This window comes from Periplaneta americana, chromosome 10, assembly GCF_040183065.1.
Source record: "Periplaneta americana isolate PAMFEO1 chromosome 10, P.americana_PAMFEO1_priV1, whole genome shotgun sequence".
NCBI classification, from domain to species: Eukaryota; Metazoa; Arthropoda; class Insecta; order Blattodea; family Blattidae; genus Periplaneta; species Periplaneta americana.
In genome coordinates, this window is record NC_091126.1 from 168,215,523 (window position 1) to 168,239,896 (window position 24,374).

Consider the following 24,374-nt stretch of genomic DNA (forward strand, 5'->3'; position numbering starts at 1 on the left):
CTCACATATTCAGTTCCTCTCTGCTCCACACTCCCATGCATGGAAGCGTTTCGCACACCTATGAGTTCACTGCGGAGAGACTTTTGCCACGCAGTGTAGCCTATAAGATATTTCACACAAAATATTATCTCCAAGTACTTCAGGTCAAGGAGTGAATACTGTAGACCCAAAATTTGATAGTGTTAGTAGTTGTGGTGTGTTGGGAACTGGACGAAACGTGCATTTGTGCGTAGTATCTGTACTCCTATTTCTGTTGTGTGTTAATTACATTTAAACTACATAATATGCTTACTGAATAATGAGTGAAATCACCGTTACTGGCACCTCTTCCAAGTGATATTGGCTGCTTGTGAAAGGTGATGATAAAATTTAATTGAGAGTAACACCATTACAATAAATACGAAGGAAGGAAACTGAGGGTACGTATGATAGCAGATGATATAAAAGCATATGCGGAATTACATAGGTTGTAATATCCCGAAGGGGAAGCGATAAGAGAGAAAAAAGAAACGCTGCTGAAATAGGTCGAGTATTCCGGAAATAATTTAACCGCGATAAGGATAGTTGTAATAATGCTTACGAATGCACTATCTATATGATGGATTAAAACCTGCTATAGCTCCGAGCTTGAATACTGTAGTTGACCTCCTTGCTCTGAAAATATATTCTATTGTTATGACGACAGGCTGTAACAAGGTAGAAAATTCATTTCAGTAAATCTCGCCATAAACGGGAATTACTCGTAACGTAAACATTTTCTCATCTTGATTGCTACATTTTGATAAGGTAACTATTTCCTTTCAGCGATATTTTATGAGCTGTAAAGTGAGACAGACTTTTTCTCTTTATTTTCAGTAAATTCTGGACCTAGATAGATGAAGGAAAATTTTGCGCTTGTATAGAAAAAAGAAATCCAATGTGCGACAGAAATTTTAGACTTCTTAAGTGTGATTTGGTATACAATATTGGGGAAAAAGATTCGGAGGAGTCATTTTGTAGCGATACATATTGGGCAACATAAACATGAAAATAGGCCAACTATGAAATTTAAACCTACAGTGTATTCAGTAATGTGTGTCACATATTAGCAAACTCTTCACTACTAAAAATAATTTTAAAACTCCTGCACAGTAAACATATTTTCTACACTTCTTTGATTCCAAGTTGCAGTTATTTTCGTTTTCCACCAAAAATTGCTCACATTTGAATAGAGTGTTCGAAATTAGCTTCTGCTCCTAGATAAGAGTCTCAAGATAATATTTTTTTCAACTCGTTTTAGTAACTGAAATTTATCAATTGGCATTGGCATTCAATAACCAATAGACTGAAGATGCCACGATCAATATATTTAATCTAATTTAATATAATAATTTTTATTTGAAAGATAATAATAGTAAAATTTTTTGGCACTACCGATGAATACATACCTACGTACATACATACGTCGGCCTCGGTAGCGTAGTTGGTATAGCGCTGGTCTTCTATGCTCGAGGTTAGGGGTTCGATCCCGGCCCAGGTCGATGACATTTAAGTGTGTTTAAATGCGACAGGCTCATGTCAGTAGATTTACTGGCATGTAAAAGAACTCGAGCGAGACAAAATTCCGGCACACCGGGACGCTGATATAACCTCTGGAGTTGCGAGCGTCGTTAAATAAATCATAATTTGTTTGCATACATACATACATGCATTCGTCGGCCTCGGTAGCGCTGGTCTTCTATGCTCGAGGTTACGGGTTCGATCCCGGCCCAGGTCGATGGCATATAAGTTTGTTTAAATGAGACAGGCTTATGTCAGTAGATTTACTGGCATGTAAAAGAACTCGTGCGAGACATACATACATACATACATACATACATACATACATACATACATACATACATACATACATACATACATACATACATACATACATACATACCCTAGATCATATATACACAGATAGGTCGGTCTCATAGGCTTTGAGGTTAACAAATTTTGTCAGGATTACTACGCTGCCATCTAGTTGTTACATAAGGATTCACGTCATAATTCCCATTTGAATTGCATTAGCGACTGTACTGCCATCTCGTGTTCGTTTACGGCGGACGAGTGGCGATCCTGGTGGTTGTTCTCTTCAAAGTACTGCCGATTTTAACATAGCGATGAGTTATCTGTTACATATATGATCTAGGATACATACATACATACATACATACATACATATACATACATACATACAGTCCACACCTGTCGAGTAACGGCTAGCGCGTCTGGCCGCGAAACCAGATGGCCCGGGTTCGATTCCTGGTCGGGGCAAGTTATCTGGTTGAGGTTTTTTCCGGGGCTTTCCCTCAAACCAATATGAGCAAATGCTGGGTAACTTTCGGTGCTGGACCCCGGACTCATTTCACCTGCACTATCACATTCATCTCATTCAGACGCTAAATAACCTGAGATGTTGATAAAGCGGCGTAAAATAACCTACTAAAATAAAATAAAAAATACATACATACATACATACATACATACATACATACATACATACATACATACATACATACATACATACATACATACATACGCAGTTACATAATACGTTCATGAAAACGGACATGGGCACTTAATGTTCAATCACACGTACTTCAGAGCAATACTATATTTCGTATACACACGTACAGCACTCACGTTCCTTACACGCACATTTACACGCTAACATTGCGTCACATAGCAATCAAGGCACGAAGCATTCTTCAAAGGTAACGAATCACTACTTCCTTTTTCAAGAACTGGACTTGCATTCTACGCTTGCTCGTTTTGTCTTCCACAGGAGATGTGGATTTTTGTTACGTAATTTATCATGAAATAAATTGTTCTTTCAAAGACACTCACCCGACTCTGGTCCAGTTCGGTTAGCATCGTGTGGACAGCGTGCAACGTGGGGTGGGCCCAACGCGAGATCTGATGCCATGTTCGGTTCAAATCGAACCCCATCAGTGTTGATCTGCAACAGGCATAAAGTTTTGAATAAGTAAACATTAACGGCACACTGGATACGTTTTCCAACTCTTCTTCTTTAAGGGGAGAATATGGTATTTTTTGATGAAAAATGAGTAAATAAAAAAATCTTTAAAATACTCTGTGATATGTGTGGAATGCATAGCATAACATTTTGTGGGTATTTGTGCCCTTACCGGATGTTGAGTCATTTTTAAACTTCCTGCGTTATGGATTTTTAAATCACTCTGCCACTTTTATTGTTGTTTCCGGTAAATTAAATTTTCAAAATTTTTTTTCTTTAAAATACCCTGTGATACGTGTGGAATGCATTGCATAACATTTTGTGGGTATTTGTGCCCTTATCGGATGTTGAGACGTCATTTTTAAACTTCCTGCGCTATGGATTTTTAAATCACACGCCCGCTTTTATCGGTTTTTCAGTAACTTCATTTTTTTGCTACATTTCCAGACAAAAATGGATATAATTTCTGAACTATTAAAGATACATGCATGAAATTTAGAACACATATTCGTTGGACTATTACGAAACTTTTCTCTGTAACAAATTTTGTTAATTGATTTCATTTAAAAATACGTCCGTTGGTTTACAAGAAAGGAAATAAAAAAATTGTTATTAAATTTTAATTGTTTATTTTACAAACGTAGGGTATGATATCAAAATTCTGTTAGAGACAGTTTGTAGAACAAGCTTTTGCAAATATATTGCAAAAAACTGTTTGAATCTATATTTAAAAAGGGTTTAGATATATCGGTTTTAGTACAATCCTGCACTGGTTTTTTTTTTTTCAAATTTGGGCCCCAAAATATTTCTTTTTTTTTATATTTTTATTTGGTTGAGTTGCCACAGCTATGAGCTCTCTACATACAAAAAATTAATATTTTAAACCAAATAGGAAAAAAGTTTTAAAAATACCATCCTCTCCCCAACTTTTAGATAAATTTGTTTCTCTGTGAAAATATTTATTATATCAAAATGTAAGTTAATTTTGCACTATGTTGTTGACGTGCAATGTAGTATAACGCAAGAAGATACCACAAACGAAACGCACATGTATGTATTCACACTGCAAATGGGTAAATACCAGGTGTCAGTGGTAACTAATTACACTCAATAATGACAATTAATAATAAATTAATAATAATAATACTGGTAATAACAATTGAGTCGGTCGGAGATAAAAGGATTTAAGTCACTTTTGACAACTTTTCAGGAGAAGCAAAAACTTTCCACTAATAACACAAATATTATATTTTTATGTTATAGAAGACAAAAGAATATTTAAAAGTCTTAGTTCCCTCTTTCATCGTCCGATGCGCATGACAACAGTTGTTCAAATTGTTGCATAACCCAAAACTTCATATTTTGACTTAATTCCTTTTAGCTCCGACCGATTCAATTAATACCAATAATAATAATAATAATAAAAATAATAATAATAATAATAATATTATTGTTATTAACAATAACATAATAAAATCAACAAGGTCGATCCAAAATTAAATGAAGCACGATCACTTAAACTAGCATTTAAAGTAAATCTAATTTGTATCCTAATCCTGAGTTCGAACTAAAACTCACAAGTATGATATGTTCATACATGCACAAGTACACTTCAGCACTATACTCATTTCGCTGTCAATCACTCACTGCACTGGAACTACTACACATTTCACTCATACTATCCTGATTTCACTAACACTTGAAAAAACTGTTCAAATACTTTGCTCTACCACTGTAAACTATAAAACTTCACTGACACAACACACTTCTTCACTGATATAACACTTCAAATAACAAAACATCAATTACACCCTTTAAATATTGTAATATACTGTCGTATATTAGTAAAGTCCTTAAGCCAATTTTGAAAACATTTTGGTTATTGGTAAAGCCTTTAGTAAGTCTGCAGGTAAAGCAGTCCAGTCCCTGTATTTCATACTACTTTTATATTTTTAATTGTGGACATTTTGTTGTGACGTATAGTATTTCAATATTTGATTTTATGTTCTTGTATTTATGGCTGTTCTGCGTTATTTGATGTATTGTATGATTTAGTTTTGCTTTAATATGTTAATTGTACCGTATTTGGAATGATCTTTCACTATGTCCTATGTAGAAATACAGGCAGCTATTGGTATTTAATTTGTAAACCACAGTTGAATTGTATTTATTTATTTGTTTGTTTTGTGTTATTAAATTTAGATCATAAATTCTTAAACAGTGGTCTGTGGACCCCTGGGTGTCTGACAGCTAATAGTCAGGTGTTCGCAAGTGTATTTTAAAATTGAATTGTACTTGTTCTTTCACTATTAAAAATATAACAAAAATACCACACAATTTCAGTAATAAACATAGGTTATCTTAATTTGTTGGATGATTCAAATTAGATCAGTAATTCTTAAACAGTGGTCCGCGAACCCCTGGATGTCCGAGAGATAATAGTCAGGTCCACAAGTGTATTTTCAAACTAAAATTTGATTTGGTCTTTCACTATGAAAAATATAACAGCCACCGGCGAAGCTCTGTCGGCTAAGGCGCTTGCTTGCCGATCCGAAGTTGCGTTCGGGCGCGGTGTTCGATTCCCGCTTGGGCTGATTACCAGTTTGGGGTTTTTCCGAGGTTTTCCCCAACCGTAAGGCAATTGTCAGGTAATCTATGGCGAATCATCGACCTCATCTCGCCAAATACCATCTCGCGATCACCAATCCCATCGACGCTAAATAACCTCGTATTTGATACAGCGTCGTTAAGTAACCTAGTAAAAATACATATTATATATATGTATATATAGGGGAGAGTCGGGTAGTATCGGACATCGGGTAGTATCGGACAGTGCGTTTCTTTCATCTACCACACGATGATAGTACCTGATTGACATGGTTACGTTTCTCTATGCGACATCACAGAAACGTAACCATGTCAATTAGGTACTATCATCGTGTGGTAGATGAAAGAAACCCACTGTCCGAAATTACCCGATGTCCGATACTACCCGACTCTCCCCTATGTATATATATATATATATATATATATATATATAACAAAAATTCCATACTATTTCAGTAATAAACGTATCTTAATTTTCATAAGAACGTTGCAATTGTAACTTTATCAATAAAAAAGTAATTTTTGGTAATTTTGTGAACTAGAGTTTGTAATAATTTTTTTAAGTGAATAAGAAATTGCCTCTATGCATGGAAAGATTTTCTTAATGTGTATTAAGTAAAAGTATAAAGTAGTTGTGTTAAAAGATCTAGTAAAATGCGCATCTGACAAAATGGGTCCTCGAACTCTGAAGTATAATAATTTCAATTTTAGACATTTCTATAATGTTATACCACCAAAACCGTAAACTTCCATCGCAGTAAACAGGAAACTTTATTATTTTTATTTTAGTAGGTTATCTTACGACGCTCATCTCAGGTTATTTAGCGTCTGAATGAGGTGAAGGTGATGATGCCGGTGAAATGAGTCCGGGGTCCAACACCGAAAGTTACCCAGCATTTGCTCATATTGGGTTGAGGAAAAACCCCGGAAAAAACCTCAACCAGGTAAATTCCCACGACCGGGAATCGAACCCGGGCCACCTGGTTTCGCAGCCAGACGCGCTAACCGTTACTCCACAGGTGTGGACAAACAGGACACTCCTAAATTAGAAGCAAGATGAGCTGAGGTAGTAGTAGTTCACTAGGCGCTGACGAAGACACAGAAAAGTGTCGAAACGGTGCCGTGCGTGTGCAATGTATATTACCATTAACGATTTCAGCCTTTTAAAAAGTTTTAAGTCTTTTAAAGTTTTATATTTTAACAAGTGTTAAAGTGAACTTCGAGAAGTATAATTTTCTTTCATTTTGAAAATTCTTTTATGCTCGACCATGCCGAAATGTAGTAATTATACACCTGGTAGCAGTCCTTTAATGCATGTCATTAAAGTACACCTATTCATTAAAGTACAGGTGTTCAGCCAATGACAAGTCAGCTTTGTACCGTTATAAAACCGCAAGTATCGATTATTCTCGGATATGCAATCGAAAGAGAATTAGCGAAAAGTCACGGAGGCTGGAAATCCATTACTGTCGCAGAGGGTTATGTTCTGTTACTATAATAATTAGCGTTAATTGTAAATAATATTCAAATAAATTCAATTTGTCATCTCGTTTTTCAATGTCGAATTCAATAATCAAGGTTATATCAAGTTTAATGGGATTACATCAGAGTCAATGGCATTATTGTTCCTCGGAAAAAATCAATACTTTCGCGTCTGCGCACATCTCACAATTCACGACCTAGAACAAGGTCACTTCCGATCCTTTCAGATACAAATAAAATGTATACATCTGAATAATTTCAAGTTAGAAATATGGTCGAGCATAAAAAATCGTATGAAACTTGCCTATAATGGTAATGAAGACGCTCGTATGAAGTTTATGAAACTCTCTTGCGCTCGTTTCATAAATATCCATACTTGCTTCTTAATTACTATCATTATAGGCTCGTTGCATAATGTACTATTATAATGGAAGAGGACGTGAACATTTTCCTTCGTATCCAAGAAACCCAGTCAGACGCTGTTTAGCCTACTGCAGTTTCTCAACCACACGTCTTGAATCTTCCCCACTTCGATGTTAGCACTTCAATTGTGCGCCGGGTGGGGACAAGAGCATGTTCATCATAATTACGTTTCGTTCTGGTCGCCTCCTTGCGAGAGACTTCTCGAGTGCGGTCCTTCATTATGTTAAGGGATGGTTTCAACAAACAAACTGTGTTTCAGGACATTCACAGCTGGAAAGCGCTTTATCCACTCACATTTTGACTTTTTCATTATAGACCTAAGTGCAGCTGTGCTGCAAAATGACAATTTTAAGCGATTTATTATCGAATTAAATATGGGAAATGCGTGTTTTTATTCGGTTGAGAAGCTTTTGTCATCCAGTCTGCTCTCAAAAAACCTAAGAGTTAGAATTTATAAAACAGTTACATTACCTGTATCGATCCCGGGACCCTTCGCTTAGCGCGCGAACGCTCTACCGACTGAGCTACCCCAGGAACTATACACGACACCGTCACAATTTTTCCTTTTATATCCACACAACTCACATGAGCTGACAAGACACCAGAACTCAACTGCGAGTGACCACAAATACTGTGTGAATTTCAATTGTGTGCACTCACAATTGAGTTCTGGCGTCTTGTCAGCTCATGTGAGTTGTGTGGATAAAAAAGGAAAAATTGTGATGGTGTCGTGTATAGTTCCTGGGGTAGCTCAGTCGGTAGAGCGTTCGCGCGCTAAGCGAAGGGTCCCGGGATCGATACTCGGCCCCGGAACAATTTTTCCTTGAAATTATTCAAACCTGTTTTACAGGGAGCTACTACCTGAAAGCCAGATTTGTATAGTTATATTACCTGTTGTTCTGTATGGTTGTGAAACTTGGACTCTCACTTTGCGAGAGGAACAGAGGTAAGGGTGTTTGAGAATAAGGTGCTTAGGAAAATATTTGTATCTAAGAGGGATGAAGTTGCAGGAGAATGGAGAAAGTTACACATTGTAGAACAGAATACATTGTATTCCTCACCTAACATATTTAGGAACATTAAATCTATACGTTTGAGATGGGCAAGGCATATAGCATGTATGAGCGAATCCAGAAATGCATATAGTGTGTTAGTTGGGATGCCGGAGTAAAAAATACCTTTGGGGAGGCCGAGACATAGATGGTAGGATAATATTAAAATGGATTTGAGGGATTTGAGATATGATGGTAGGGACTGGATTGATCTTTCTCAGGATAGGGACAGATGGCGGGCATATGTGAGGGCGGCAATGAACCTCCGGGTTTCTTAAAAGCCGTAAGTACGTTATCGAATACGGGAAGTGTTTGTTGTCAGTTTGCCCGTATTTATATTTCCTATTTGTCTATGTTTATCCCTTTTTTCTCCCCTTTTCCGTCGTTTGTTCTGTATCTGTTTTTGTCTGTGTTTTAAAATGTCATATTTTATCCGTATTTCATTCGTAGTACCTTATCCATGTATTTACGTCAGTCATCTCACTGCATTTTTTGTCTCTGTTCTTCTGCCTTTCTTTTCTTGCCCTGTCTTTCAGCCTGCATTTATCTCTGATTCCTTTTGTTAATATTTTCGTTTCCCCTCTGTTTTTCTCTCTCTCTCTTATACTACCTACCATTATTTCTTTTTATCTGTTTCTGCCTGATATTCTTTGCACCCCTTTTGCCTATCATTCTCTTTCTCTTTTCTCTTATTCATTTCCTGGCTGACTTTATTTCTCTCATTTCACCTCGACTTTTCTCTTTCTCTCTCTCTCTCTCTCTCTCTCTGGTCTTATCAGACTTTATATAATTCTTAATATCTGATTTTCTTTCCAAACCATTCTGTCTGATTTTATCTCTCTGTAAACACGATTTTCTTGTAGTATTTCCTGCTGTATAACTTTTCTCACTAATTATATTCCTAACTTAATTCACTACACGCACGGTACTTGATTTTTTCCCCCTATTTCTTACTTAAATATCCTCCTCTCTAAGTAGGTCTCATTTTTTGTCTCTTTCTGTTTAATTTTTTCTCTCACTCTGCCTGATTTCCTTCCTTTTTCTATGACTCGTTTCCTATCTCCTTAAATATGCCTATATTTTTACTCTCTAAATATGAATCACTTTCTTTCTCTGTGTATATGCCTGATTTTTCTTTCTCTCTGTATATGCCTACTTTTATTTCTCTTTGTATACGCCTGATTTTCTTTCTCTCTGTATATGCCTAATTTTCTTTTTCTGTGTATATGCCTAATTTTCTTTCTCTTTGTATATGCCTGATTTTCTTTCTCTCTGTATATGCCTGATTTTCCTTCTCTGTGTATATGCCTGATTTTTTTTCTCTCTGTATATGCCTGATTATCTTTCTCTTTGTATATGTCTGATTTTCTTTCTCTCTGTATATGCCTGAGTTTCCTTCTCTGTGTAGATGCCTGATTTTCTTCCTCTCTGTATATGCCTGATTTTCTTTCTCTCTGCATAGGCCTGGTTTTCTTTCTCTCTGTATATGCCTGATTTTCTTTCTCTCTGCATATGTCTGATTTTCTTTGTCTCTGCATATGCCTGATTTTCTTTCTCTCTGTATATGCCTGATTTTGTTTCTCTCTGCATACGCCTGATTTTCTTTCTCTCTGTATATGACTGATTTTCTTTCTCTCTGTATATGCCTGATTTTCTTTCTCTCTGTATATGCCTGATTTCTTTTCCCTCTGTATATGCCTGATTTTCTTTCTCTCTGTATATACCTGATTTTCTTTCTCTCTGTATATGCCTGATTTTCGTTCTCTCTGTATATGCCTGATTTTCTTTCTCTCTTTATATGCCTGATTTCCTTTCTCTCTGTATATGCCTGATTTTCTTTCTCTTTGTGTATGCCTGATTTCCTTTCTCTCTGCATATGCCTGATTTTGTACCTATCTGTATATGCCTGATTTTCTTTCTCTCTGTATGTGCCTGGTTTTCTTTCTCTCTGTATGTGCCTGATTTCCTTTCTCTCTGTATATGCCTGATTTTCTTTCTCTCTGTATATGCCTGATTTCCTTTCCCTCTGTATATGCCTGATTTCCTTTCCCTCTGTATATGCCTGATTTTCTTTCTCTCTGTATATGACTGATTTTCTTTCTCTCTGCATATGCCTGATTTTCTTTCTCTCTTTATATGCCTGATTTCCTTTCTCTCCGTATATGCCTGATTTTCTTTCTCTCTTTATATGCCTGATTTCCTTTCCCTCTGTATATGCCTGATTTTCTTTCTCTCTGCATATGACTGATTTTCTTTCTCTCTGCATATGCCTGATTTTATTTCTCTCTTTATATGCCTGATTTCCTTTCTCTCTGTATATGACTGATTATCTTTCTCCCTATATATGTCTGCTTATCTTTCTCTCTGTATATGTCTAATTTTCTTTCTGTCCGTATATGCCTGATTATCTTTCTCTCTATATATGTCTGCTTATCTTTCCCTCTGTATATGTCTAATTTTCTTTCTGTCCGTATATGCCTGATTATCTTTCTCTCTGTATATGCCTGATTTTGTTTCGCTCTGTATGTGCCTGATTTTCTTTCTCTCTGAATATGCCTGATTATCTTTCTCTTTGTATATGTCTCATTTTCTTCCTGAAGATGACAAAATCTTGCCTGGAGATTTGTACTGTATAATGTATACCACGCTGTTAAACATCACCAATCATACAAAAATTTTGACTTGGAGTAAAAGTGAGCAAAGAAATATATAGTTACTCATTGATAGTGAAGGGCGTAACATATTTAAAACCTCATAAGTATTGGTGTTCAGGCTTAGAAAAATTTAATGTGGACTGAATAATGAGGTAATCTGATTATGTTTTACAGTACATAGCAGATTCTTTAATATTTTCCGCCAATTACGAAAGTGTAAATTTTTTGAAAAATATTTTCGCGAATACTTCGTGACTAGCCCGATATAGTTAAAAAGAATGTGGATACAATTTTCTAAAAAGTTTCGTACCCAATATTTCCCTACGATCAGAAAAATTCCATCGAAGTCTGTAATAAATAAGCCCCAATTTCTTTTCCGATTTAAAAGAATACAAAATTTAATGCAGTAGTGAATATATGACACGGGTCTCTTATCTTGAAGGTGTCTGGCCATTCCATAACCTCCGAGGGAATTCTATCACTTCCATTCCAGACTCTCTGCTAGGCAATTTGCATAACGGTCTCAACATTCAGTCAGTTAATTGGCACATAATCGTGAGCTGTGGGAATGAAATTTCGATATTCGGACCTAACTTCATTCTACAGAGTGAGCGAGAGAAAGAAAGCGGAGAAAAATGTATGAAAAAGTACGGGATGATAAGTATGGGCAAGGAATACGAAAAGAGAGATCGAGAATGGAAGAGAATGTTCTGAACGAAATTTAAAATAACCGCTGAAGTTTTAAAATTAAAAGAACGGATTTCGAAATGAGCACAGATAATAAGACGAAGTTTGCAAAGAAGAAATGAAATGATTTCTTTAAATATGCAATTAAGAAGGCATTCAAACGCGCACTTGAGTCCAATCTGTACCTCGAAGAAGTACAAGAATTACAATAAAGGCAGCCATCTCATTACGGGATTTTTCATGAAGTACCAAGGTTTTAGACATTATATTCCTCGTAAGTATGCACGAAAGTAGAAGTTTTCGTCCGGTCGTAGGATGCTTGAAAAGGTATTAAGGACAATGATTACTTACCAATATGAAATTAAAAGCGTGTAAATGAAATTTGGTAAGGAAGTGTACAACATCTTAACACGAGACGTTCTGCAGTCTTATCTTTTATTAATCAAGTTTCTTAGAAATTCTACAACTTCTTATATTAGCTTAATATCTCTCTTTTCTTAAAACTAAAATAATTAAAGATTCGGCGAAAATCTAGTTCGTGACAGATGGGAAGAATATGAGAACAGTTAAAACATCCCAACTTAGAACGAGCAAATCTCACATGTTTTAAGTCCTTAATTACATTTCATAAATTGAGTACAAACTCTTCTTTAGGTTGCCATACGGTATGATGCTTGCCAGAAACGGTAATTTGCAGTTTGGAATGTCTTGATGTAATTAAGGGAATATTTAATGTTCTTTTTAGCATCGGACAGATCGCTTTGGCTCCGTATCTGTTGGCCTACTTGTTCCAAGTTAAAGAGAAGAATCCAAGTTGGGGGAATTCTGTTATGAGATGCGGGAGAAGAAACGACGGGCCGATATTTGCTCTCCTTCCAAACTTGAACATCATGATCATTGAAATATCAGCCCCAACAAGATTATTATTAGAAATTCACTTACGTCACTCTACTAATTAGGTGAGAATCTTTAAAGAGAGGGATTTCATTAATATTGGAACGTACAATATTAAAGCTACTTAGTCGTGTGATTCTGTAGGCTTTCACGGTGTCTGTGACCAGAGTTTAGCTTTCGGGTATTCCACAGTGTCCTGGAACTTGACTTTCTTTAGACATGCATCCTATATTTTCAAAATTGTTTCATCTCTTACTATTATCCAATATTATTTGAAATATATTAACAATCTATGTATATTATTTTAACTATGCCCTGCTGAAGTTTGTATATTATTGCTTATTTCCAATTCACTGTGGGCTAAAGCAAGGAGATGCACTATCACCTTTACTTTTTAACTTTGCTCTAGAGTATGCCATTAGGAAAGTCCAGGATAACAGAGAGGGTTTGGAATTGAACGGGTTACATCAGCTGCTTGTCTATGCGGATGACGTGAATATGTTAGGAGAAAATCCACAAGCGATTAGAGAAAACACGGGAATTTTACTGGAAGCAAGTAAAGAGATAGGTTTGGAAGTAAATCCAAAAAAATGACAAACTATATGATTATGTCTCGTGACGAGAATATTGTACGAAATAGAAATATAAAAGTTGGAAATTTATCTTATTAAGAGGTGGAGAAGTTGAAATATCTTGGAGTAACAGTAACAAATATAAATGATACTCGGGAGGAAATTAAACACAATAAATTTGGGAAATGTCTGTTATTATTCGTTTGAGAAGCTCTTGTTATCTAGTCTGCTGTCAAAAAATTTGAAAGTTAGAATTTATAAAACAGTTATATAACCGGTTGTTCTATATGGTTGTGAAACTTGGACTCTCACTTTGAGAGAGGAACATAGGTTAAGGGTGTTTGAGAATAAGGTGCTTAGGAAAATATTTGGGGCTAAGAGGGATGAAGTTACAGGAGAATGGAGAAAGTTACACAACACAGAACTGCACGCATTGTATTCTTCACCTGACATAATTAGGAACAATTAAATCCAGACGTTTGAGATGGGCTGGGCATGTGGAACGTATGGGCCAATCCAGAAATGCATATAGAGTGTTAGTTGGCCGGTCGGAGGGAAAGAGACCTTTAGGGAGGCCGAGACGTACATGGAAGGATAATATTAAAATGGATTTGAGGGAGGTGAGATATGATGATAGAGAATGGATTAATCTTGCTCAAGATAGGGCTTATGTGAGGGCAGCAATGAACCTCCGGGTTCCTTAAAAGCCAGTAAGTTAGTAAAGTAATAGTCCATAGTATTTTACTGTTTAATTCATAAGTAACTCTTGCATACAGGTAACTTTTATCGAAATCAAATTGTTGTGTTCTTTGTAGCTTGTAACTATATTCATATGTAGTGTACTTTTATGCTGGTTGAGTGGAAGAATAGAAATACAATAAAATAAATAAAAAGAAAAATCATAATACAACTACAATAATATAAATGAAAAGAAGAATCATACTATAAAATTTAGTGATTAGTAGAATTTAATTAAATTTGTAAAGTAATCAATTTAATTACACTGTACTGCTGAACTCACTGGAGAAGTAAAACTACTTGATTTGTATTTTAAGATATCACCAATAAATAATTTTTGCATGACATTATAGGAATCTGTTTTTCACGATACCAATCACACATATTCTAAAATTCCAATAGAATAAAACCAAAAATTTTCCACAGCATGTTTCCTTAAAAATGACTTGTAACGGTGAAATATTTAATATGAGTAATTGATATAATATTAACATAGCTAACATCAGGGAGATGTTTGAACAAATATTGCAACAATATATTTAATATATTAATAACAAAACCATATAGGCCTAGGTAAACAATATGTATATGAAATATTCACACACTACTACAAACTGAAGACTGCATATTTTTGGACGATTAATACTTCCCACTCCGCTCGGCTCGGCTTGGCTGTAGCAACCAAAGAGCACAGAATACATAGAGTAGACACTAGCATCTTAATACCATTGGACTTAGTGAAGCCGGTTTGATGGGCCTGACGCCATCTTGTTGCTACCAAAACATTGCAAAATAACTATTACGTTATACAGGGACATCACTTTATTTTTACCAACATTTTTAACATTAACCTGGCTATACTCAGAAACACTGTTGCCCCCTTCCATTACAGGAGTTTGATGTTACTAGTGCAATATGTAAACAAATCATTTTACTAGGTATAGGAGGAGAGAAAAGTAGTGTATCCATTTATATTGTAGGGAAATACGATATTACGATTTTCAGTTTGATCATCACTTTTACGGAATTTATCAAAATACAGCAGAGTAGTAACATTCTTTTTTAAAAAACTCAACTTTTCAGGCGGCTATGTTCGTTATGTAATGTCTACTTTATTTAGCATATTAATTATTGGTGTTAACATACAATATAGAGAGTGCATTTAAATTGAGGGGGTCATAAGTAAAGGGCTGTAAGTGCACTTAAGTTACTTTTGAGAAAATGGGGTTTATATATTTAAGCTTTCGTAAAATCGGTGAAATTTTTATTTAAATTTTTATGTGTGATGCGATTAGAATATCCCTTTGCCACTAAAATTTTAGATACTTTAGCTGACACTGGATGCACTTAACTCATGTTATTACAAATGTCACTAGCATTCCTTTGCTTCTAGCCACTTCAATTCAAAATAAGCTAATCTGAATTTTTAAACAAGTTGCTGAAATAGTTGCCGTTCATTACAATGCAGGCTTCAATTCTTTACGCATATTATTAAAAACATTTTGAAGCATATTCTCTGAAATTGAATTTATCGTTTCTTGAATATAATTTTTTAGTACGATATTATTAATATAGCCTAGGTTCTTTCTTCTATAGAAAACGCAACCATATTTATGAAACACTCTAGACACTGCAGTATTTACTTCACTGCTTGAAGACTTCGAATGCAACAGCGGCCATAAGTTTGTGTGTCTGACGGGAGCAAGGACATTAGTGAAGGGGTGGGAGTGAAGTACATTCAGAAATGCAGGTACAATAAAAATGCAAGTAAAAATAAAATGATGTCCCTGTAGAAGGTCTTATGATAATAGGAATTCCGTATGTCCCTAATTTCCTGGAGGACTCACCCTTTCTTGTTTGTTTCGTAATACAGAATCGCTAGGCACGTATTTTTAGCAAAAATTGCAAAACTGTAATCGATAAATCAAATATATACATATTGAAATTGACAGCTCTTCAAATTGCAGTATGGTATTTAATAGGTACTCTGGAAAGTTAAACAAATAATAATGATAAAAAAATGGAAGATAACAGTTTGACCTGATTTTGCTACTAGTCCAATAAAAATGCTAGCCTATAATAAGTACTTTCATAGATTGATCCATTTGCTTCGATTTAATAATGCAACTTGCTTCTTAACGCAAATTATCATTCTCTTCCTTTTGCCAGTATTTCGTACAGATGTCCCGATTTTTGTTTAGAGATAGAGTGGAATGCTCTTAACCATATAATATTTGATAGGCTCTTCGTTTATAGTATATAATTGGATTATAACGGCGAACAAAAGTGAAGTTTTATTACCAAGTGGGTTAAGTTAGATCGCGATGGAGTTAATGCAGCTACTAAATCTGCAAAGCATAAGTCTGATTTCGTGATTATAAAAATTAATTACAATAATATTAATACACTATTTCTTTTTCTTCATTAAACGAATACGTGCATTCGGTTGAAGAGAAACCTCGGTACACCCATTTTCTATAGCACGCGACACAAACTTCCAACACGGGTTGTTAGGTTAGCTTCGCTCGTAAATGCTAAGTCTGCAAAGCATGTCTGATTTCGTGATTATAAAAATTAATTACAATAATATTAATGCACTATTTCTTTTTGATCAAACGAATACGTGCATTCGGTTGAAGAGAAACCTCGGTACACACATTTTCTATAGCACGCGACACAAACTTCCAACACGGGTTGTTAGGTTAGCTTCGCTCGTAGATGCTAAGTCTACAAAGCATGTCTGATTTCGTGATTATAAAAATTAATTACAATAATATTAATGCACTATTTCTTTTTCTTCATAAAACGAATACGTGCATTCGGTTGAAGAGAAACCTCGGTACACCCATTTTCTATAGCACGCAACACAAACTTCCAACACGGGTTGTTAGGTTAGCTTCGCTCGTAAATGCTAAGTCTGCAAAGCATGTCTGATTTCGTGATTATAAAAATTAATTACAATAATATTAATACACTATTTCTTTTTCTTCATAAAACGAATACGTGCATTCGGTTGAAGAGAAACCTCGGTACACCCATTTTCTATAGCACGCAACACAAACTTCCAGCTTGGGTTGTTAGGATAGCTTCGCTCATAAATGCTATGTGTACAAAGCGTAAGTCTGATTTAGTGATTATAAAAATTAATTACAATAATATCAGTACACGAATCCTTTATCTTAATCAAACTAATACGTGAACAATACGAATCTAACCGACTAACCTAGGCTAAATCATTCATTGCCGTATCTACCGGTAATAAGTACATTTCACACATGCATATTTACCTGTGAAAAGTTATTCCAGGAATTTTTTTTGAAAACCTGTTTGTGCAGCCATACGCAGCACATGTAGGCATATTGAAATTAGTTAATTTATTAATTAAAACAACGATGCAACATCACAATCAACTGCCCATGTCCTAACCGGGAGCCCAATGTTTTGGTAGCATCATAATGGCGACTTTCCACAAAAGCTGCTTCACCTCCAAGCTGTTTACCTCTACTCTATGGATTCTGTGCTCGTTGGTAGCAACAGAAGAATCTACCTGCAACCCCCCCGCACCTATGGCAAGAATACCTCAGGTCCCAGCGCTAAACTCGTCGGAGGAAGACAGTAGTCCGGATTTGTGCGAGGCGAGCCTCGTACCTCGCACGTCGCATGCGTCGGTTCAGAAAAACCAGGACTTTATAGATTGTAATACGCATGCAAGAATCGAATTACGACGACAGTCTTTAAGCAAGAAGATGAGGCTTGGTCACTGGTCGTTCACATATGTATTTGAGTTTGTTACTGGCCTTACACCTCTCACTTTATAATCTATGAATGGGGTAGGAGCCCTACTTGGCTGTAATATACGGGTTTTACAATATCGCACTTCTGCTCAGAAACCTCTGAGTCCATTGGGCAATAAAATCGAAATGTTTGGCTCCCCACGCCGGTTAGCAGGTGGGATCAGTGGCCGCATGGAATCTATATTTAATCAGATTGACGGAATCTGGAATGGATCTTGAGCCACGGCAGCAAAACGCTCGAGGGTGGAAGGAAATAAAAAGGCGAAAGAAAAATCCTTCTAATCTCATACACAATACGATTTCGTTGTTCCTTCTCTGCGTGCACCACCATCTTGTGAGGCAAGACGGCAATATTTTACCGTCTATAGATCTATTGGCAATAATTTAATTGCACTCAGCCGAGCAATAAGAAGTACATATTAAAACAGCTAACTAAACAGGAAGCCTGACTTAAAGTGTCTATTACGCAGCTCACTAGACTATTAGTTTAAAGGCAAAAATTGATTAAGAATGGACAAGAATATTCCATTTTATTAAGTCTACTAGCCGTACCCGTGCGCTCCGCTACACCTGTTAGAATAGTACATTATGCAACGAGCCTATAATTGTAGTAATTAAGACGCAAGTATGTTTGTTTATGAAACGAGCGCAAGCTCGTTTCATAATTTTCATACGAGCGTCTTAATTACCATTATAGGCAAGTTTCATACGACTTTTTATGCTCGACCATATCTCTAACTTGAAATAATTCAAAATTAGGTCATCTTATGGTTATGTGCGAACTGACCTGAATTGTGAGATGTGCGCAGACGCGAAAGTATTGATTTTTTCCGAGGCCGAATGTCATTGACCTTCATAGAGAATAAAATGAACATTAGTCTGATATAACCTGGAAATTGATTTAGAATTGAAAACCGAGACGAGAAATTGAATTTATTTGAATATTATTTACAATTAACGCTAATTATTATAGTAACAGAACATAACTTTCTGCGACATTATTGGATTTCCAGCCTCCGTGACTTTTCGCTAATTGTCTTTCGATTGCATATCCGAGAATAATCGATACTTGTGGTTTTATAACGGTACAAAGGTGACCTGTCATTGGCTGAACACCTGAACTTTAATGAATAGGTGTACTTTAATGAGGTGCATTAAAGGGCTACTACCAGGTGTATAATTACTACATTTCGGCATGGTCGAGCATAAATAAATATAAAGTAATTACATAATTAAAATAGGAGGTTTGATCCAGGAAACATTCGTGTTTGATAGAAGGATAAATCGTTTAATATGTTACTTAATTTAAATTGTATTTAAATAATTAAAATGCGATCATTTTGGTCCAGAGACCACTCATTTGGTGCAATGACAGTTCCTTTAACATGTTTCTTATTTGTTATTACATGCAACCATAGTTTAATGAAGATTGACATATCATTAAGTTTTAATGTGTAAACTTTATATTACTTGCTATGTGTTTCCATTGGATTGTGGTAATAAGTTAAATTTAACCATTGTTTTCTGCGTCTTCAGTAAATGGCGCTTGGCCCACTATGGTTCTGAACCCTTCAAATAACTTAAATAGTGATAGAGCATATATAGGGATATGTAATTATACTTCTTTCTTTCGAAAATGTAAGAATTCACGATCTCCTATGTACCATTACCATGGAATGAATAAATGTGTTTTTTCTTCCTACTCAAAAATTTTATATTTTGGACATAAGAGTTACTGCAGGAACAACAACGCTATAATCTGAGGCGGCGGTGAAAATGTATTGTATTATAATTTTAAAAGTCATTTATCTCATTAAATATCAGTCCTATCAAAATTTTGGAAAGAATAAAACTTATCGGAAAACAGTTTTAAAGAAACTTTTGTTATGTAACATATTTCACAAAGAATCAATAATAAGCGAGATATTTCCATTTATTTAATTCAGGCCCCCTTATAACCCCCTTTTAAATCAAGTATTTTGAATGTCATATAGCCTAAAATCTAAGTTACAACGAACTTAATTTATATTCCAATTTTCATCGAAATCCGTTCAGCCATTATTGCGTGAAAAGGTAACAAACATCCAGATAGACAGACAGACAGACATACAAACAAAAATTTCAAAAAAGCAATTTTCGGTTTCAGTATGGATAATTATACATGTTAACACCAATTATTTTTGGAAAATCGAAAATTACCAGAAAACTTTTCGCTACAGATTTATTATTAGTATAGATTAGTGCTGTAACATTGCACGATATATAATTATTTATATTTTATTTGCAAATGTTTTCACAATATGGATAAAATTTTGATAAACTGAATCTGACTACGAACAACACAGTAAATACTAAGATTCGGAATTGTAGGCTTGAAAATTAGATTATAGGTTCCTAAAGCAGGTTCAATAACACTATTATATTAAATAAGCCTTAAAAATAAAATAGGATGTAACAATAACATCTAAAATGATTTTCCGTCACATCTTTAAGGGCAGAAAGTGAGGTTTTACGTATGAATTAGGATGTTTACTGTAATTTTGAAACGAATACATGAAAAATATTTGAACCTTGTAACGTACAATATTTTATGCTCGACCATGCCGAAATGTAGTAATTATACACCTGGTAGCAGTCCTTTAATGCATGTCATTAAAGTACACCTACTCATTAAAGTACTGGTGTTCAGCCAATAACAACTCAGCTTACAGATGTTCAGCCCATGACAAGTCAGCATTGTACCGTTATAAAACCGCAAGTATCTATTATTCTCGGATATGCAGTCGAAAGAGAATTAGCGAAAAGTTACGGAGGCTGGAAATCCAATACTGTCGCAGAAGGTTATGTTCTGTTACTATAATAATTAGCGTTAATTGTAAATAATATTCAAATAAATTCAATTTGTCATCTCGTTTTTCAATGTCGAATTCAATAATCAAGGTTATATCAAGTTTAACGGGATTACATCAGGGTCAATGACATTATTATTCTTCGGAAAAAATCAATACTTTCGCGTCTGCGCACATATCACAATTCACGACCTAGAACAAGGTCACTTCCGATCTTGTCAGATACAAATAAAATGTATACATCTGAATAATTTCAAGTTAGAAATATGGTCGAGCATGAAAAGTCGTATGAAACTTGCCTATAATGGTAATTAAGACACTCGTATGAATATTATGAAACTCGCTTGCGCTCGTTTCATAAACATCCATACTCGATTCTTAATTACTATCATTATAGGCTCGTTGCATAATATACTATTATTACATAGGCTACTATGTTAAATTTCCTTTATTTTTATTTAAATAATATTTAAGATGAAGACATTAAGCTTCATTCAGGACCCACCATTCAAAGAGTCGACATCATTAATGAAAGAATCGAAACTCTTTAATAATTAATCAGTCATTAATCAGTCGATAGCTAAAATAATCACGGAGAGAAATTCATATATAGAAAAATATGTTCCACAGATTATATTATATAAGAGGTACTCATTACGCGGCCCTCGAGGACATTTGTTTGGCATACCGTTTGAATTTGTTCATTGTCGTCGGAATCTTTCAAAATGAAATATAGCTCGACTGGTTATAGTAGCGGCTGTTTGTAAAGACCAGTCCATATGAATTTACTGTGAAACTACTTAAGATAAAGAGCTGAAATTTTGTAAACTATATGATGTTTCAATATGAATGGACTAGGGGAGTAGTGGGTACAGTGAGACACAAAATATTAAGACATATGCATGCAAGTAATAATTGAAGTATTTTTAAAATCAAGTACAATAGAAATAGACATTAAAACATGGAGAATAATAATACATAAACAAAAATGATAATAGATAAAGGACATAATATACAATACGTGTTTGTCAAAAAAAATGCAAATGTCTCACTGTTCCCATTCAGGAGGGTACAGTGAGACACCACAGTGTCTATTAACGGGCATTGAAATGATTTACATGTATTTCAAAAGAAAGGAAAGCTTGCTGTCTCTTTATCTTGACATGTTCTGTAGGCTTATTTAGAATCATTTTGATGTCTGACTTCGAAACCATTGAAACATCTGGAACATTTGGAAAAGTGAATTTTCCATGACATTTCAAACTTTTGCGAAAAAATGAAATTAATGTTTGATGAAAACAAAGCTTTTAATTATAAGAATTTAATGTAATTCTTTATTATTTTTTAACATTTTATTAAATTTTGTGAATAATTTTTTATTTATGAAACCATTAAAACGTAATGTATCCATTACTTTAAGCTACATTTCCTAAATTGGTTACTAGTATGTTCAGTTTTAATGTCAGTTATTGGTAAATGTAATATAATTACAGTTAGGGTTTGCAAATCATTGGTAGGCCTACATGGAAACAGTGAGACGTCTCAGTTTACCGTTCAATGGCATGTCTCACTGTTCTCTTTACGCATAATTCATTTAAAAATGATGCCATCACTTTACAATTAAAACAAGAAAGACGAAACTTTGCCAAATATACATCTCAAACACCTTAGTATTAGGTGACAAAACATCCATATTGATATCTCATTTGTATATCCAATATAACCTTTATTAAACACAAGCCAAAATTTTACTTCTAGAGTGAAACATTACGAATTATGTTTTCATCACTCACCTTTATAACTAGAATCAAATCGAGCTATTAAATTACTGTTACTTTACTCATACAACATACAACTTCACTGTTACCAACATCTCAACATCAAAATTTACCATCTAATAAAATATGTCTCACTGTTCTCCCTGTCTTACTGTACCCACTTCTCCCGTACTATTTTAACATACTTAAGTCAAAATGTGTAGAAATATGGCTTATTTTTATAGGATAAAATAAAGGTATGGGGATTTGTCATATTGTGCTTGTGTAATTGATAAAGTAGATCTACTATTTTTATTCCACTCATTTTTTGAAATAATATGTTTTTGACTTGGGGGCAGGGAGGAATTTTGAAATGTTTAAGATTAAAACTTTTTGTAATAGGTGTTCCTAACTGTTGCCAGTCACAATTCTTTTTTTAGTGGACTTTTCTTTCTGCCACGCCTATATCAAATAATTAAAGCTAATTTGTTCATCACATAGTGCAAAGGAAATTAATGTATGTTAGATAGAACCAGAGGAAAAATTATTTTATATATTCTTATTTATACGCGAAAATATTGTAAACAACACCACCCAGTACCGTACCCATACCGTTTGGCACAAATAGAATGAAATTTGTGCAATGTCCATTATGTAAATGAGTGAGTTTATGCGCTTACTTTAAGGACTGTATTTTTTGACTTGGGGGCAGGGAGGAATTTTGAAATGTTTAAGATTAAAACTTTTTGTAATAGGTGTTCCTAAGTGTTGACAGTCACAATTCTTCTTTTTTTCAGTGGACTTTTCTTTCTGCCACGCCTATATCAAATAATTAAAACTAATTTGTTCACCACATACTGCAAAGGAAATTAATGTGTGTTTGATAGAGCCAGAGGAAAAATTATTTTATATATTCTTATTTATACGCGAAAATATTGTAAACAACACCACCCAGTACCATACCCATACCGTTTGGCACAAATAGAATGAAATTTGTGCAATGTCCATTATGTAAATGAGTGAGTTTATGCGCTTACTTTAAGGACTGTATTTTTTGACTTGGGGGCAGGGAGGAATTTTGAAATGTTTAAGATTAAAACTTTTTGTAATAGGTGTTCGTAACTGTTGACATTCACAATTCTTCTTTTTTTTCAGTGGACTTTTCTTTCTGCCACGCCTATATCAAATAATTAAAGCTAATTTGTTCATCACATAGTGCAAAGGAAATTAATGTGTGTTTGATAGAAGCAGAGGAAAAATTATTTTATATATTCTTATTTATACGCGAAAATATTGTAAACAACACCACCCAGTATCATACCCATACCGTTTGTCACAAATAGAATGAAATTTGTGCAATGTCCATTATGTAAATGAGTGAGTTTATGCGCTTACTTTAAGGACTGTATTGCCAATTATATGGCCAGGTGAGTGCGCCTCCTTGGCGATATTGGAACAAAAGCAGAGCTGCTAGCGCACCGGCGCAGATAGTAAATGTAGCATGCAGCTGATAAACTTGTCGCAACGGATGCAAATGAAGCGTGGGTGAATTAATTTGATGACCTATCTGAAAACTCTTGGCGTCAGCGTGGAGTGAAGTGAACATGCTGATGAACCGTTCTTAAGCGGGCGATTAAACACCTTGCAAGTCCGCTTCCAATCCTACAACAAATTGATGCAATCCCCTGTAACATAAACATGACCTCATTCTACGGGAACGAAGCACGCGGTCGTAAATTAAAAGTGGAGTTCATCCAGGTTATGATGATATAAAAGCGATATATCTCCGTCAAATTAATAACTGCTATTTCCATCGTAATAAAAGCTTTGAGCAAACACATGAAAATGTTCCGAATCTGTAAAA

General features: G+C 34.9%; 1 protein-coding gene across 1 annotated transcript in view; it reads right to left on the reverse strand.

The window, feature by feature from the left end:
* LOC138707765 (cytosolic carboxypeptidase 6) overlaps positions 1-24,374 on the reverse strand; it is a 1,502,040-nt gene that overhangs the window by 411,168 nt on the left and 1,066,498 nt on the right. The window contains exon 8 of the mRNA XM_069837635.1: positions 2,872-2,983. Within this exon, the coding sequence (XP_069693736.1) occupies positions 2,872-2,983 (112 nt within the window). The remainder of the gene's footprint in view (positions 1-2,871; positions 2,984-24,374) is intronic.